We start from the raw sequence: 14238 nt of genomic DNA on the forward strand, positions 1-14238 counted from the left end.
TAAAAATTATTAAATTTTACAAAGAAAAGTAATTAGAAAATATAAGCATTACTTATCTGCTAATGTTTTTATCCTTTTACCTTTTACTCTTATTCAAGGAGTTTATGAATTGGGGTGAACAGATTTCACAGGAGATTGCCATTATAAACTTTAAAGGAAAGTTTGTAGGGAATGTTGGATCTACTCAGCCTACTGTCATCCTGCCCATCTGATTAAGATGTCCTAAGGTCATAGCAGTTGTCAGGGCTTCATTTATAGTGTATCCAGTGCTTCTGCCCAAGAGCACCCTAGAGCTGCAGGAGGGTGAGGGACATCACTCTCTGTGGGTGGCTGGGGGCAGGAACAGCTTTGTATGTTGACAGACGGTATTGAGCTGGGTTGGTGAATCTGTAGGGAAGAGTACTTGGAAAAAACTAACTAAAGGGAGTAGGGGAAAGAGAAAGCTAGAAGAGTGAATATGAATGGCAAGGCTAGTGCCAGCCTGCATGACTGTTGATAGTTCAGTGGGTGGTTACTGAATGTTCCTATGCCAAAAAATAGCTAAATAAGTATTATATTTTAAGTTAGTTCATTCAGCAGGCTTATATGTGTGCTTCTTTTAGTCTTTCTGCTTATACAATAAACATTTTGGAAATGCCTTTGGAAATGCCTTCAGATGATATAGTAGTAGAACAATTATATCATTTTTAACCCCAAACTTTTGGTTTTATAATTTAATCTCAGTTTATTCAGACACTTTAATTAACTTGGGTCCAAATTTTTTATTATTTTCAGAAAAGACTTGTTATCTTTTTTTTTTTAATATTCAGAATAATACACATGTGTCTTACAAAAAGGTTCACATTAATTATGGGAGGGAAAATGATAGCATCATTAAATACCATAGTGCAGGGGTAGTCAACCTTCTTATACCTACCACCCACTTTTGTATCTCTGTTAGTAGTAAAATTTTCTAACCGCCCACTGGTTCCACAGTAGTGGTGATTTATAAAGTAGGGAAGTAACTATTTTATAAAATTTATAAAGCAGAGTTACAGCAAGTTAAAGCATATAATAATTATTACTTACCAAGTACTTTATGTCGAATTTTTGCTAAGTTTGGCAGAATAAATCTTTATAACACAACTTACTATAGTTAAATCTATCTTTTTATTTATACTTTGGTTGCTTCGCTACCGCCCACCATGAAAGCTGGAACGCCCACTAGTGGGCGGTAGGGACCAGGTTGACTACCACTGCCCTAGTGGGTATTTCAAAAAGGGCCAGTGAGTCAGTCATATGGGAGTTTGGATTTTTTAAAAAAGAAAATACGGCTATTATAAAGGTATTATAACTCTTTAAGAATGGTTTAATTCATTATTTTAAATGAAGAGTATTTCTTTTTCAGTAATGTTTAAATAGGTTTTGGTTTTATAAAGTAATTTTATATCTGTACTTTTAAAAAGGTTATTTTGTGTTTTCTTTTGGTTTATCAGGCTGACCTATCTCTGTATAATGAATTCAGATCTTGGAAGGATGAGCCCACAATGGACAGAACGTGTCCTTTCTTAGACAAAATTTATCAGGAAGATATCTTTCCATGTTTAACATTCTCAAAAAGTGAGGTAATTTAAAAAAAATTTAAATAGGAATGCATTAGTGTTGTTCCTATACCTTTTACTAAGTCATGTTAAATATTTTAATATCTCTTATATAATAAGTTATAAAATATCATGTTTTACCATTCTTATTGCATATTAGGATCATAATTTCTTGGCATTTGGGTACTGAACATTTTTGCATTGAAGTAAAGTATTAAATATGTAGTGGGGGTAGGGCTTAGTCTTGATTCTCAGTCCCGGGCTCAGTGTAAGGGAAGTTATTTATGCTAAATGTTTGTTGGTTTATCTGTACATGATAAAAAATATTTAGTTTCTTCATCTGTAAAAAGGGGGGAAAATGCCTTCCTTGCCTATGTCATGAGATTGGTAAGCTGATAAAATGAGGTGAATTAAGTAGATAAACATAAACTTTTAAAATATAAGGTCCTATACAAATATAAGGTCATAATTTTAATTTGTTCTTACCTATGGAAGGTCTATCTATAAATATCTTGTCAATCAATGTCTAAGATAGTTAATCCTAAAAATCTTATGTTAAGTCTTTAGAGGATTTAACAGTAACATTACTTGGAGGGAGTAGTTAAGACAAGCAATGAAAGTTTTGGTATATAGATACGTGGTATTCCACGTATTCATTGTGGTGCTGTGCCTGGTTTAGGGAGGCCGTTCAGTATTAGTGATTTTGTCAGTCTGAACTGGTTTGCCCGTTTCATGTAATTAGTTGCTACGTTCTCTGTCTGGGCATTTAATATTTGATAATTCTGTTAATTCTTTTGTAGACTTACTCTTATATACATAAATTTAAGTTCAGAAAATATATACCATATTTTTTGCTTCATAAGACGCGCCTGACCATAAGATGCACTTAGGGTTTTATGGAGGAAAATAAGAAAAAAAATATTCTGAACAAAATGGTGTGTTAAAATATTTAATGAAATATACCACAATAATATTGCAACAATGTCAACTCAACAGCAATATTAACAACCATTAACACTGTTATTAACAAATGAAAAGAGACTTTAATGTTCAAATACTCTTTTAATTGTCTGGGAACCCGCTGCAGCTAAAATAAAAGAACATTCACTCCACAAGACACACGGGCATTTATTTCCCCTCCACTTTTGGGGGGAAAAAGTGCATCTTATGGAGCGAAAAATATGGTAGCTATAATTAGTATATATTGCTGTGTTGTGAATGATCAGTATTAAAAACGTTGCATATATTTAGCAAAATAAAGCATTAGGATATTCTTTTTGATGTTGCATTGACAGCAGATATTAATTGTGGGTAAGGTTCAAAAGAGATTGAAATGAATGTCTTTAATCCTTTTCCAGAGAATGAGAAAAGTTACTTAGCTGTAATTGGCTTGCCTTTCATAACAATGCTTGAATTATAAAAGAATTCAAACCAAGATTACATGGTTTATTTTCGTTGGCTAAAGCCAAGCTGGTGGGACTTGGGGAAAGAATTTTAAAAATCAGGTTACTATAGAATATAAATTTGATATTTCGCTGCTAGTGTAGTGTCTAATACTTTTTATTTTTTTTAAGTTGGCTTCAGCTGTCTTGGAGGCTGTGGAAAACAATACGCTAAGCATTGAGCCAGTGGGATTACAACCTATTCGATTTGTGAAAGCTTCTGCAGTCGAATGCGGAGGACCAAAGTATGTTTCAAAACTGTCTGGGGAAGATACTGAATTTTTAAATTTTATGTGTGGTAGTTAGTTTAGTTTTTGTAGTTTTAAATGTGGTTAAATTTCTGTCAGTTTTCTTCTTAGAGTCTCTGCAGCTCAAGCACAAATCTCCAGACAGTGTGGGATAAAGCATTTCAAATGAGAATCAAAGACAAGCCCTTTAAATTACATAAATATGGCCTGACCAGGCGGTGGCACAGTGGATAGAGCGTCGGACTGGGATGCGGAGGACCCAGGTTCGAGACCCTGAGGTCTCCAGCTGGAGTGTGGGCTCATCTGATTTGAGCAAAAAGCTCCCCAGCTTGGACCCAAGGTCTCTGGCTAGAGCAAGGGGTTACTTGGTCTGCTGAAAGCCCGCAGTCAAGGCACATATGAGAAAGCAATCAACGAACAACTAAAGTGTCGCAGTGCACAACGGAAAACTAATGATTGATGCTTCTCATCTCTCCGTTCCTGTCTGTCTGTCCCTGTCTATCCCTCTCTCTGTCTCTGTAAAAAAAAAATAAATAAATAAAATTAAAAAAAAATAAATTACATAAATATGCATATATGTTAGGGATCCAGGGAGACCAGGTGTTAGAAAGTGTTTGTTATTTTTTAAACCACTTGTCATGACCATTAGTTGATCGTGAAGTCACTGAGTGTGCATAAGCAGAATTTTTGTTGTGTGTGTGTGTCTGTGTATGTATATGTGTGTATATATACAGTGTGTCCGTAAAATCATGGTGCACTTTTTTTTTTTTTTTTTTTTTTTTTTTTGTATTTTTCCGAAGCTGGAAACGGGGAGAGACAGACAGACTCCCGCATGCGCCCGACGGGGATCCACCCGGCACGCCCACCAGGGGGCGACGCTCTGCCCACCAGGGGGTGATGCTCTGTCCCTCTGGGGTGTCGCTCTGTCCCTACCAGAGCCACTCTAGCGCCTGGGGCAGAGGCCAAGGAGCCATCCCCAGCGCCCGGGCCATCTTTGCTCCAAATGAGCCTCGGCTGCGGGAGGGGAAGAGAGAGACAGAGAGGAAGGAGAGGGGGAGGGGTGGAGAAGCAGATGGGCGCTTCTCCTGTGTGCCCTGGCCGGGAATTGAACCCGGGACCCCTTGCACGCCAGGCCGACGCTCTACCACTGAGCCAGCCGGCCAGGGCCATGGTGCACTTTTGACTGGTCACAGGAAAGCAACAAAAGATGATAGAAATGTGAAATCTGCACCAAATAAAAGGAAAACTTTCCCAGTTTCATACCTATTCAGTGCAGTTCGATGTGGGCTCACGCACAGATTTTTTTAGGGCTCCTTAGGTAGCTATCCTCTATAGCCTCTACAGACTCATCACTGACTGATGGCCTACCAGAACGGGGTTTCTCCACCAAACTGCCGGTTTCCTTCAACTGCTTATCCCACCGAGTAATGTTATTCCTATGTGGTGGCACTTTGTTATAAACGCACCGATATTCACATTGCACTTTGGTCATGGATTCGAATTTAGCAAGCCACAGAACACACTGAACTTTCCTCTGTACCATCCACATCTCGACTGGCATGGCCGAGGGCTGCTCCGCTGTATACACGGTGTTACGTCGTCATCTGCGCATGCGCACATGCTGCCACATCATCCTACAGAAACTGGGAGGGTTTTCCTTTTATTTGGTGCAGATTTCACATTTCTATCGTCTTTTGTTGCTTTCCTGTGACCGGTCAAAACTGCACCATGACTTTATGGACACACTGTATATGTGTGTATAGTTGTGTGTCCTCAGGGGTTACCATCAAAATTAGTTTGGGAAGACAGTGACTTAGACCAGGTCTTACCAAGTGTGAAAACAGGTAACAGAAAGACTTGGGTGCCACCTGACTTAATTAGCCCTCTGCTTTCATACTATCATGACAAAGGATTCTCACTTTGGTAACTAATCTGTTTTGTCTTCCATATGTAAGAGGTATTTGGCAATAATAAATCTTTAGAGGTAAGACTTCCACATTTCATAGCAGGGCAGGCTATTTTCGATCTGATCCGAGGAAGAAGAAAGACTGAAGTCAACAGTACCTAAAATCTTGGGCACAGCTGTTTATAAAGTGACTTGGGAAGATTGTGAGGAAGCTGCTTAGTTGGTAGTTTAGAACTAGATTAATGTAGGGGACTGGAAATCCCAGGAGAGCTCATAGATGGCAGTAAATAACTCTTGTCTGGGTTATTTTGAAGGCAGAAGAGGAAAAGCCTGGCTGAGATTCACTGTAGGTCTGTGTTACAGCCTGTCGTGGGAGTTGTGTGATTCTTCCTGTTTCCTGTTAATGCAAATTACATTCTCGCATAGCGTTGGTGTTTGGGTAATCATTTGTGGAGGGACTTAGTCCTCCATTTGCTCTGTGAGCCACAAACCCACCTAGACTTGTGTCCTGTTCTGCACTTCCCTATGCCACACCTGTGGCACAGTGGCCTCAGAATTTGGGGAAGGTATTTACATTCTTAAATTCTACTCCACAGACACCCAAATATTTTTATTCTGATCATTAATTCTAGCAGTTTTCATGCTTTTTAGGTATGTGTTGTACCTTATTTTATATATAGCATATAGTAGTTCTTCTTGAAATATTTTAAATTTATGGTTGCATAATAATAGTACATCACACATACATGTGCAGATATGATGACAAGTGAAGATATCAGTTAAAGTGGAGTTACATGGTATTTTAGTAAAATAACTGTGTAGATTAGGGCCAGGGAACAGCTTACATCATTTAAGGCTATTGTGCTTATGGGAATATGGCCAGAAGCCCATTTTTTGTTTTAGTGCATATTGTGTGGAAAAACACTTTAAGGAAGATATTGTCCTCTTTTTTGAAATGTAGAGTGTGGCTCTGGCCAAGGCTGTCGTGTGCTAGGTTATGAGGATAATTCCTAAGTGAATGGCAGGTGCTGTGGGACTTTTGAGGAAGACAGTTCAGTGGTGGTGATCTGGACTGTTCTCAGAGGAACGGGGTAGATTTGATCGGGGTCTTGAAGCATGGGTGGAATTAGGATAGAGAAATAACAATGCATGTGACTGAAATTCTAGAAACATGGAAACAGTGCATTCACAAGGTGGCTGGTGTAGAGAGAGGAAAGGTGACAAATCTGAAGAAAGAAAATGTTAGGACATGATTAGATTTGGTGGGAGGATGGTTAAAGACAAAGGGTTTGAGATGACTGACTAGAAGAATGATGTGACATTTTGGAAATTAGTAGGAAGTGCTCTGCCTCTGGGGAGGTAATAGGTCTGGATTTAACATGTTGACATCCCAAGCAAATATTATGAGCAAGAATTTGAAATCCTGGGAATAGACCTGTTAACAGAGACTGAGGTTGCATGTTAACCTTGGAGTTGGAGATCAGAAGACTTAGCATTGAATCCTAGCTGAGATAAATATATATATTGGCTGTGATGGTATACCACAGCTTTAAAAATGAGATAAGTTAAACACTTGTTTTGTTATTTAAAAAATTGATACTAAAAATCACTTAGCAGAGCCTTTCAGAATTGGACAAAATAGTAGACAAATAGGCATAGTCTGTTTCCAAAAGGATTGTATATAAATTTATTTTTATCAGTTTGATGATATTTTTTTCTCTTGTGTAAATTATGCTTTTGGAAGTTCCAAAGATTTTCAACACTTGTGCCTTAATTTTTTTCATCTTCTATCTTCCCCAAGCTAGTAATTTGTGTTTTTAAAATATAGTTACAGATCATTAAAGGAATTTGCTGATAAAGGAATGACAATGCAATATTTCTTTGAAAGGATAAAAATTATTTTGATTGGAATGGCCACCTCCAAAATGATCTTGTTAGTTACATACACATCCTCCCTGCAGTTCCTTAATATGGAGGCACATTAGTGTCACATTTCTTACAAGAGTAGCTGAAGCTTAATGTTCATTTAATACATTTTTCTTGACTCTTTAATTTGTAATGTTATATAAAATGCTATTGGCCACTTTATTTTACTTAGAGCTACACTAATTTTGCATTGATAGGGAGTGGTAGTTGTATTCAGCCAAGCTCCTCACTTACTCGGGGACAGCTGGGCCACTGTAAGTCCAACCTGCCTGACAAGCCAGCTTCATCCTGAGCAGTAGAGAGTGACAGGTGGTCCCTCACTTAACCAACAGCCAGGAACATGGTTGGTGCCAGGCATTTAAAGATACAGTCCCTGCCTGGCCCTGGCCTGTTGGCTCAGTGGTAGAGCGTCGGCTTGGCATGCAGGAGTCCCGGGTTCAATTCCCAGCCAGGGCACACAGGAGAAGCACCCATCTGCTTCTCCTCTCCTCCCTCTCTGTCTCTCTCTTCCCCTCCTGCAGCCGAGGCTCCATTGGAGCAAAGTTGGCCTGGGTGCTGAGGATGGTTCCATGACCTCTGCCTCGGGCGCTAGAATGGCTCTGGATGCAACAGAGCAACGCCCCAGATGGGCAGAGCATCGCCCCCTTGTGGGCATGCCGGATGGATCCCGGTCGGGCGCATGCGGGAGTCTGTCTGACTGTCTCCCCATTTCCAACTTCAGAAAAAAAAATCTTTAAAAATAAATTTTTTAAAGATACAGTCCCTGCCCTCAAGAGGCTTGCAGCCTAATTCCAACCAGAAGGCCCTTATACTAAATTTTAGGTTTTATAGTATGTAAATAGAAAGGTTGGTATGTCTAAATATAATATACCTTTTAAATAATTGTTAAGATTCAGCATTTTTTGTAAGGTGGCTTTTATTCCTTTTTAATTCTCAGGCCTAGGTACCACATTAAATGTATGTAAAGCAACCAAACACACTGAAGTACCTTATCTGGAAGCTTCTATCCTGAAAACTATTAGTCCCATGTTTTGAGACTTGAATAATCATCATTAGGTTTTTTCCAACTCAGAAAGAAGTTGAAGTCATGATGGAAAGCTGAGAGGCTCCCTGTACCAGGATTACTCATTTGTAAATTTGCTCTTGGAAAGGACAGATATCCAAAAATATAGTTTCTGTTTCTAGAACCACGGTTAATGTTATGCTATTATGCTTATACTAGAATGTCAGTCCTGAATAGGAGGGAGCTTGTCTTTTTCATCATGGCAGCCCAGCGACTAGAGCAGTGTCTGGTGGGTAGTAGGGTCTCAAATATGTGTTGTCGTCAGCTTGTACAGAAGGTAGGGCAGAAGGCCTTTAATTTAAAAAATCTAAAATGTATCATTATTTTACAGAAAATGTGCTCTCACTGGCCAGAGTAAGTCCTGTAAACACAGAATTAAATTAGGAGACTCAAGCAACTATTATTATATTTCTCCATTTTGTAGATACAGGGTAAGTAACTTATGAATTTTAATAAAGCTCACTGTTACTGGAGACATTTGATTATTTATGACATTTCTTTCCTTTTGGCCTAGATCACTTCTGTATGTAACTTTTTTACATACATTCGCTATATCCAGCAGGGACTTGTGAAACAGCAGGATGGTGAGTGTTCTTCATTCATTAGAAAACATTTATATAAAAGGGCAGTAAAAGGTACAGGTCGTAGTAGTAATGCTCAAATAAACTTTATTTTTTTTTTTTTATTTTTTTTTTTTTAACATTTTTTTTTTAATTTTTCTGAAGCTGGAAACGGGGAGAGACAGTCAGACAGACTCCCGCATGCGCCCGACCGGGATCCACCCGGCACGCCCACCAGGGGCTACGCTCTGCCCACCAGGGGGCGATAATCTGCCCATCCTGGGCGTCGCCATGTTGCTACCAGAGCCACTCTAGCGCCTGAGGCAGAGGCCACAGAGCCATCCCCAGTGCCCGGGCCCTCTTTGCTCCAATGGAGCCTTGGCTGCGGGAGGGGAAGAGAGAGACAGAGAGGAAAGCGCGGCGGAGGGGTGGAGAAGCAAATGGGTGCTTCTCCTGTGTGCCCTGGCCAGGAATCGAACCCGGGTCCTCCGCACGCTAGGCCGACGCTCTACCGCTGAGCCAACCGGGCAGGGCCAAATAAACTTTATTATTGGTGTATTTATACTGAGTCTCTTTTTTTTCTTTTAAATCATTTTTATTTTTGAAATTCTATTAAGCAACTAAGTATGTTCATGTTACTATTCATTAATAAGAACTAAGGCTTAGATCAATTTAGGTAATATATAACCTTTTTAATCCAGGTTATTTTGACATTTAATTATGTTGCATACCCATCACCCAAAGACAAATTGTCTTCCGTCGTCACCTTCTATCTGGTTTTCTTTGTACCCCTCCCCTCCCCCCACTGCCTCCCTCTCCTCCCTACCCCCTGGTAACCACCACACTCTTGTCCATGGCTCTTAGTCTCATTTTTATGTCTCACCTGTGTATGGAATCATACAGTTCTTAGTTTTTTCTGATTTACTTATTTTACTCTATACTGAGTCTCTTTTGTAGTTCTAATAAAATATTTGGAGGCCCTGGCCGGTTGGCTCAGCGGTAGAGCGTCGGCCTGGTGTGCGGGGGACCCGGGTTTGATTCCCGGCCAGGGCACACAGGAGAAGCGCCCATTTGCTTCTCCACCCCCCACTCCTTCCTCTCTGTCTCTCTCTTCCCCTCCCGCAGCCGAGGCTCATTTGGAGCAAAGATGGCCCGGGCGCTGGGGATGGCTCCTTGGCCTCTGCCCCAGGCGCTAGAGTGGCTCTGGTCGCGACAGAGAGACACCCCGGAGGGGCAGAGCATCACCCCCTGGTGGGCAGAGCGTCGCCCCTGGTGGGCGTGCCGGGTGGATCCCGGTTGGGCGCATGCGGGAGTCTGTCTGTCTCTCCCCATTTCCAGCTTCAGAAAAAAAAAAAAAAAAACAAGAAAAAAAGAAAGAAGAAAAAAATATTTGGAGATTTGGGAACAAATGTGTCTTATAAAAACATATTTAATCTTTGTATTTGCCTCATTTTATCTAATTTTGAGTTTAGGCAGAATCAGTTTTAACTCTTAAGAGGCATGTGATAAACTAGATAAGTGTGAGGGGAGGACTGAAATCACTGAATTTACTCTGTAAGAGATGAGCACGAGCAGGCTTTAGATACCGTCAGATTTCTTTTCATTGGTGAAAACCATGAGAAGCTAACAGTTTTTTTCTGTGTTTTCTACTTTTACATGTGAATTAATAAAGCAGTTATGAGGATAATGAATAAAGATTACTATATTTTAAATCAACAAAAACATGCAGGTGATATATCTAGGAGAGCCAACCTCATGCAAGTGTTTTAATATTTTTAAATGTAGTCTTTCATAGTTAGTGATGGTTTTATAGCCTAATGTCTTAAGTACCAGGCATAACACAAATGTGGCTGGACAGCTCCAAAGCCACTCTTCTTGTATATACATGATTGTTTTGGAACAAAAATAACAGATACTAGGCTAGGGACAAATTCATGCCAGTTTGGTATTTGGAGTTGTAGGAAATTTTTCTGTTTATAATTTTTAGACACTGAAAATATTCTTATATTTAAAAATTAACTGATGCCTTCTATCTTTGTTTTTTTAAAATATTTATTTGTTGATTTATTTTTAAGAGAAGAAGGGAGAGAGAGAAAAAAATCTTTGATTTGTTGTTTCACTTAGTTATGCATTTATTGGTTGCTTCTTGTATGTGCCCTTACCGGGGATCAAACCCACAACCTTGGTATATGAGGTTGAAACTCTAACCAACTGAGCTATCTGACCAAAGTGCCTTCTATCTTATGGTTAGGTAAACCAGTGAATCTTAATGCAATGGAAAAATTAGTGATGCCCATAATAACTTAGTTTAGCATTTCTAAAGCTCTGGTACATTGAATTTATTTAGTATCCCATATAATTAGATTTTAATGCCTTCAAGAATAAAGGTAAAACTTGTCTCTAATGTTGAATTTCAAAACGCTGTTTAGCCCTGGCCAGGTGCTCAATTGGTTAGAGCGTTGTCCTGATAACACCAGGATTGTGGGTTCCGTCTCTGGTCAGGACATACACAAGAATCAGCCATTGAATGCATAAAGAAGTGGAACAACAAACTGATATTTCTCTCTCTCTCTCTCTCTCTCTCTCTCTCATTATTCTGTCTCTCTCCCTCCCTTTCTAAAATCAATAAAAAAATTTTTGTAAGTTAAAAAAGAGTCTTAAAAAAATCTGTGTAGTATATAAAAAATAGTCTTTAAGTTACAGAATACTTTTTATTACTTTAATAAAATTGAAGACTTTTTAATCCTGTTGGTGGATAATGATTTAAGCTGGAGAACAGATGATTTATGTTACATTAAATTGTCAAGCACATTTTTTTCCATGTTAAAATGATAGGTTTTTGTAGGGAGGGCTGAAAAATAATTTACTTCTACATAAATAGAAAGAAAGTATCATGAGTGATGGTGGAATGATGGTGATAAAAGCAGTTTCTTTTCTGGTTTCCATAACTCTTCCACTTGATAGTGTTTGATCTACATCATATATTGTGTGTGGCTTGAAGTAAATAATTATTAGTATGAAAATCTTTATTATCTGTGCCTGTGCCAAAAAGAATTTAGGGCAGCTAAATTGAAAGCAATGTTTCTCAACCTTTGCATGTACAATTAATATTTTGAGATGGATAATTTCTTGTTATGAGGGACTATCTTGTACATTGTAGGATGTGGAACAGTATCCCTGGGCTTTACTCACTAGATGCCAGCAATGAAAATGTGTCTACACATTGCCAGATGAACCCTTGGGGACAAAATCTTCCCTGGTTGAGGAGCACTGATCTAAATCAGTCTAATCTGATCATATGTCAGATGAATACCTTCTATTGTCTGAAATATAGAGCTATTTTTTTTCTATTTATAGAAGAGTCTCCAAAAGAAGAGATAGTGGAAATTTATAGATCATCCTCCACAGTTATTTTATTTCTAATTTGAGTCATACATAAAACTTTCCCTGTTAGGCACAGTATTACTGAGTTCTTTGGACTGTCTCTTGTTTTCCATTTCACTCCCTTTTAGTATTAATGAAAAGTGAAATGGCCAAGATGTAGCAAACTCGATCAAGAAGATCTAGAAGTTAGATAATAACTCACATTATTGAGCATTGAGTGTAATTAGTTATGAAGGCAACAGCATTGCCATCGACTCAGGACTAAAGCAGCGATTTTCAACCTCTGTGCCACAAGTTTCTAAATTTGCAATACCGTCAGGGCACTAACCTCTTTCTCTAAGATTGTCAAAACAATGACTATGGCAAACACGACAATAGCTGCTCAGTGTGAATCAATCAAAATTATACCTATTTTTTTGTCATATCAGCAAAAATATATTTTTTGGTGTTGCACAGGATTTTAGTAATTAATGTGTGTCATGAGATGAAAAAGGTTGAAAATCGCTGGGCTAAAGTGATAGTCACTGATGTATCTAACAAGTAGTTGTCAAACTGGTGAATACTGCTTATATCTTGATAAAACGAATGTTCACAAGTATATATATGAAAACACTTGTGTGAAATAGCAATAGGATATTTACCGTTAGGATCGTCATTAGGAAATCCAAGTGGCATTTCAGTTAATCCTAAATTTTCATTGAAATATTAAAAAAAAACTAATAGTATTTTATGATTTATGTGTCTCTCCTTTCTGTTTGTATAGTTGATCACATGTTTTGGGAAGTTATGCAGTTGAGAAAAGAGATGTCACTGGCAAAGTTGGGCTATTTCAAAGAAGAACTCTGATCCTCTGCCCGGGACCATTCATGGACCTCTCTGAATACCTGGAAAGTGGCTGAATATTTTATGGTTACTTGATATTTATCTCCAAGGTGTGGGCCCAAGACTTTTTTCCTCTTTTGCAAATGACACCAAGAAGTACTGTGATTTCTTTTAAACTGACCGATGCTGTGTTTGCTTATTCTTTAGTTGAACACTCTACAAAGAATTACAGGTATACTAGTGATTGTAATTTATAGTTGCAAAAATCCCTGAAATAAATAAATGTTAGATCGACTGTGTTTTGCTGTCTCTTCTAGCTCTGACAGAGCAAATGGGGTCAGCTGAATGCATGGAATCGTAGTCTCCACACTGCACAGGAGGCAAAGAGGAAGGCTGAGTGGGCCAGCTCAGCTTCTGTCACTCCGCTAGAGAGACTCTTGTCTGTTTTATATGTTCGGATTCAAACAGAGACTTTATTTAAAGAGACTTCTGCTTCTAAAAAAGTTAGAAAGTTACTGTTTTAATCATTCTGTTCTTTGTAATTTAAAGAATCCCTTTATTCTGGCGATTAAATATAATAGAGGACAATCACATTTTCTTAAACATCTTGATGTAATACATTATACTTTATATGTGTTGAGCACTGCAATAGGCACTGAAAGGATGTAAGGATAAATAAGGAATTTTATGTTTTCCCAAATAACTTTAAATGTGGGGTGAGGGTTTAAAGAATGGTACATGCAGAGGGTCAGTGATCACAGAATCACTTGATCTGTGAATTCAAAATTGTAAAACTGACATCATGTGAAGACACTTTATTAAAGTTATTTATAAAAGGAAAGTTTTATGGTAGAAATATAGTAAGTACAGAAAATCAAAAAGAATAAATGACAAATTAATCTCTCCATCTAGAGAAAGCTACTGTTAATATTTTTGAATAATAGCCTTTCAGCTTTCAGATATTTCCTACCTGTATATACATAGTTCTGAAACTAAAATTAGACTTTCTTACTTTAAAATTTTAAGTATTTTTCTACACTTCTTAATTATGCTAAGGTTTTGATTTTAGGATGTTAATATAATTGTATTTAGTTAATAGGTTGTTTAAATTCTTTTTTCATATCATAGTGTTGTGATGAGTATCCTTATGTATACTTCTTTGAACATTGTTGGGTCATTTCCTTCATGCAGATGCCTAGAAGTAAAAATGTTAGGTCAACAAAACATTATTTTGAAAGAATATACACACCCTATGTTCACTGCAGCGTTATTCACAGTAGCTGAGATCTGGAAGCAGCCCAAGTGCC

General features: G+C 38.2%; 1 protein-coding gene across 2 annotated transcripts in view; it reads left to right on the forward strand.

Annotated features, from left to right (window-relative positions):
- Nucleotides 1-13226, forward strand: part of RAB3IP (RAB3A interacting protein) — a 71248-nt gene extending 58022 nt beyond the window's left edge. For both annotated transcript variants that reach the window (XM_066368542.1, XM_066368543.1), the window contains 5 exons: nucleotides 1476-1604; nucleotides 3155-3267; nucleotides 8497-8596; nucleotides 8680-8749; nucleotides 12873-13226. In XM_066368542.1, coding sequence (XP_066224639.1) covers nucleotides 1476-1604; nucleotides 3155-3267; nucleotides 8497-8596; nucleotides 8680-8749; nucleotides 12873-12955 — 495 coding nt within the window. In that variant the 3' untranslated portion in view covers nucleotides 12956-13226. The remainder of the gene's footprint in view (nucleotides 1-1475; nucleotides 1605-3154; nucleotides 3268-8496; nucleotides 8597-8679; nucleotides 8750-12872) is intronic.
- Nucleotides 13227-14238: the final 1012 nt, after the last annotated feature.

Source organism: Saccopteryx leptura, chromosome 2 (genome assembly GCF_036850995.1).
Source record: "Saccopteryx leptura isolate mSacLep1 chromosome 2, mSacLep1_pri_phased_curated, whole genome shotgun sequence".
Lineage (NCBI taxonomy): Eukaryota > Metazoa > Chordata > Mammalia > Chiroptera > Emballonuridae > Saccopteryx > Saccopteryx leptura.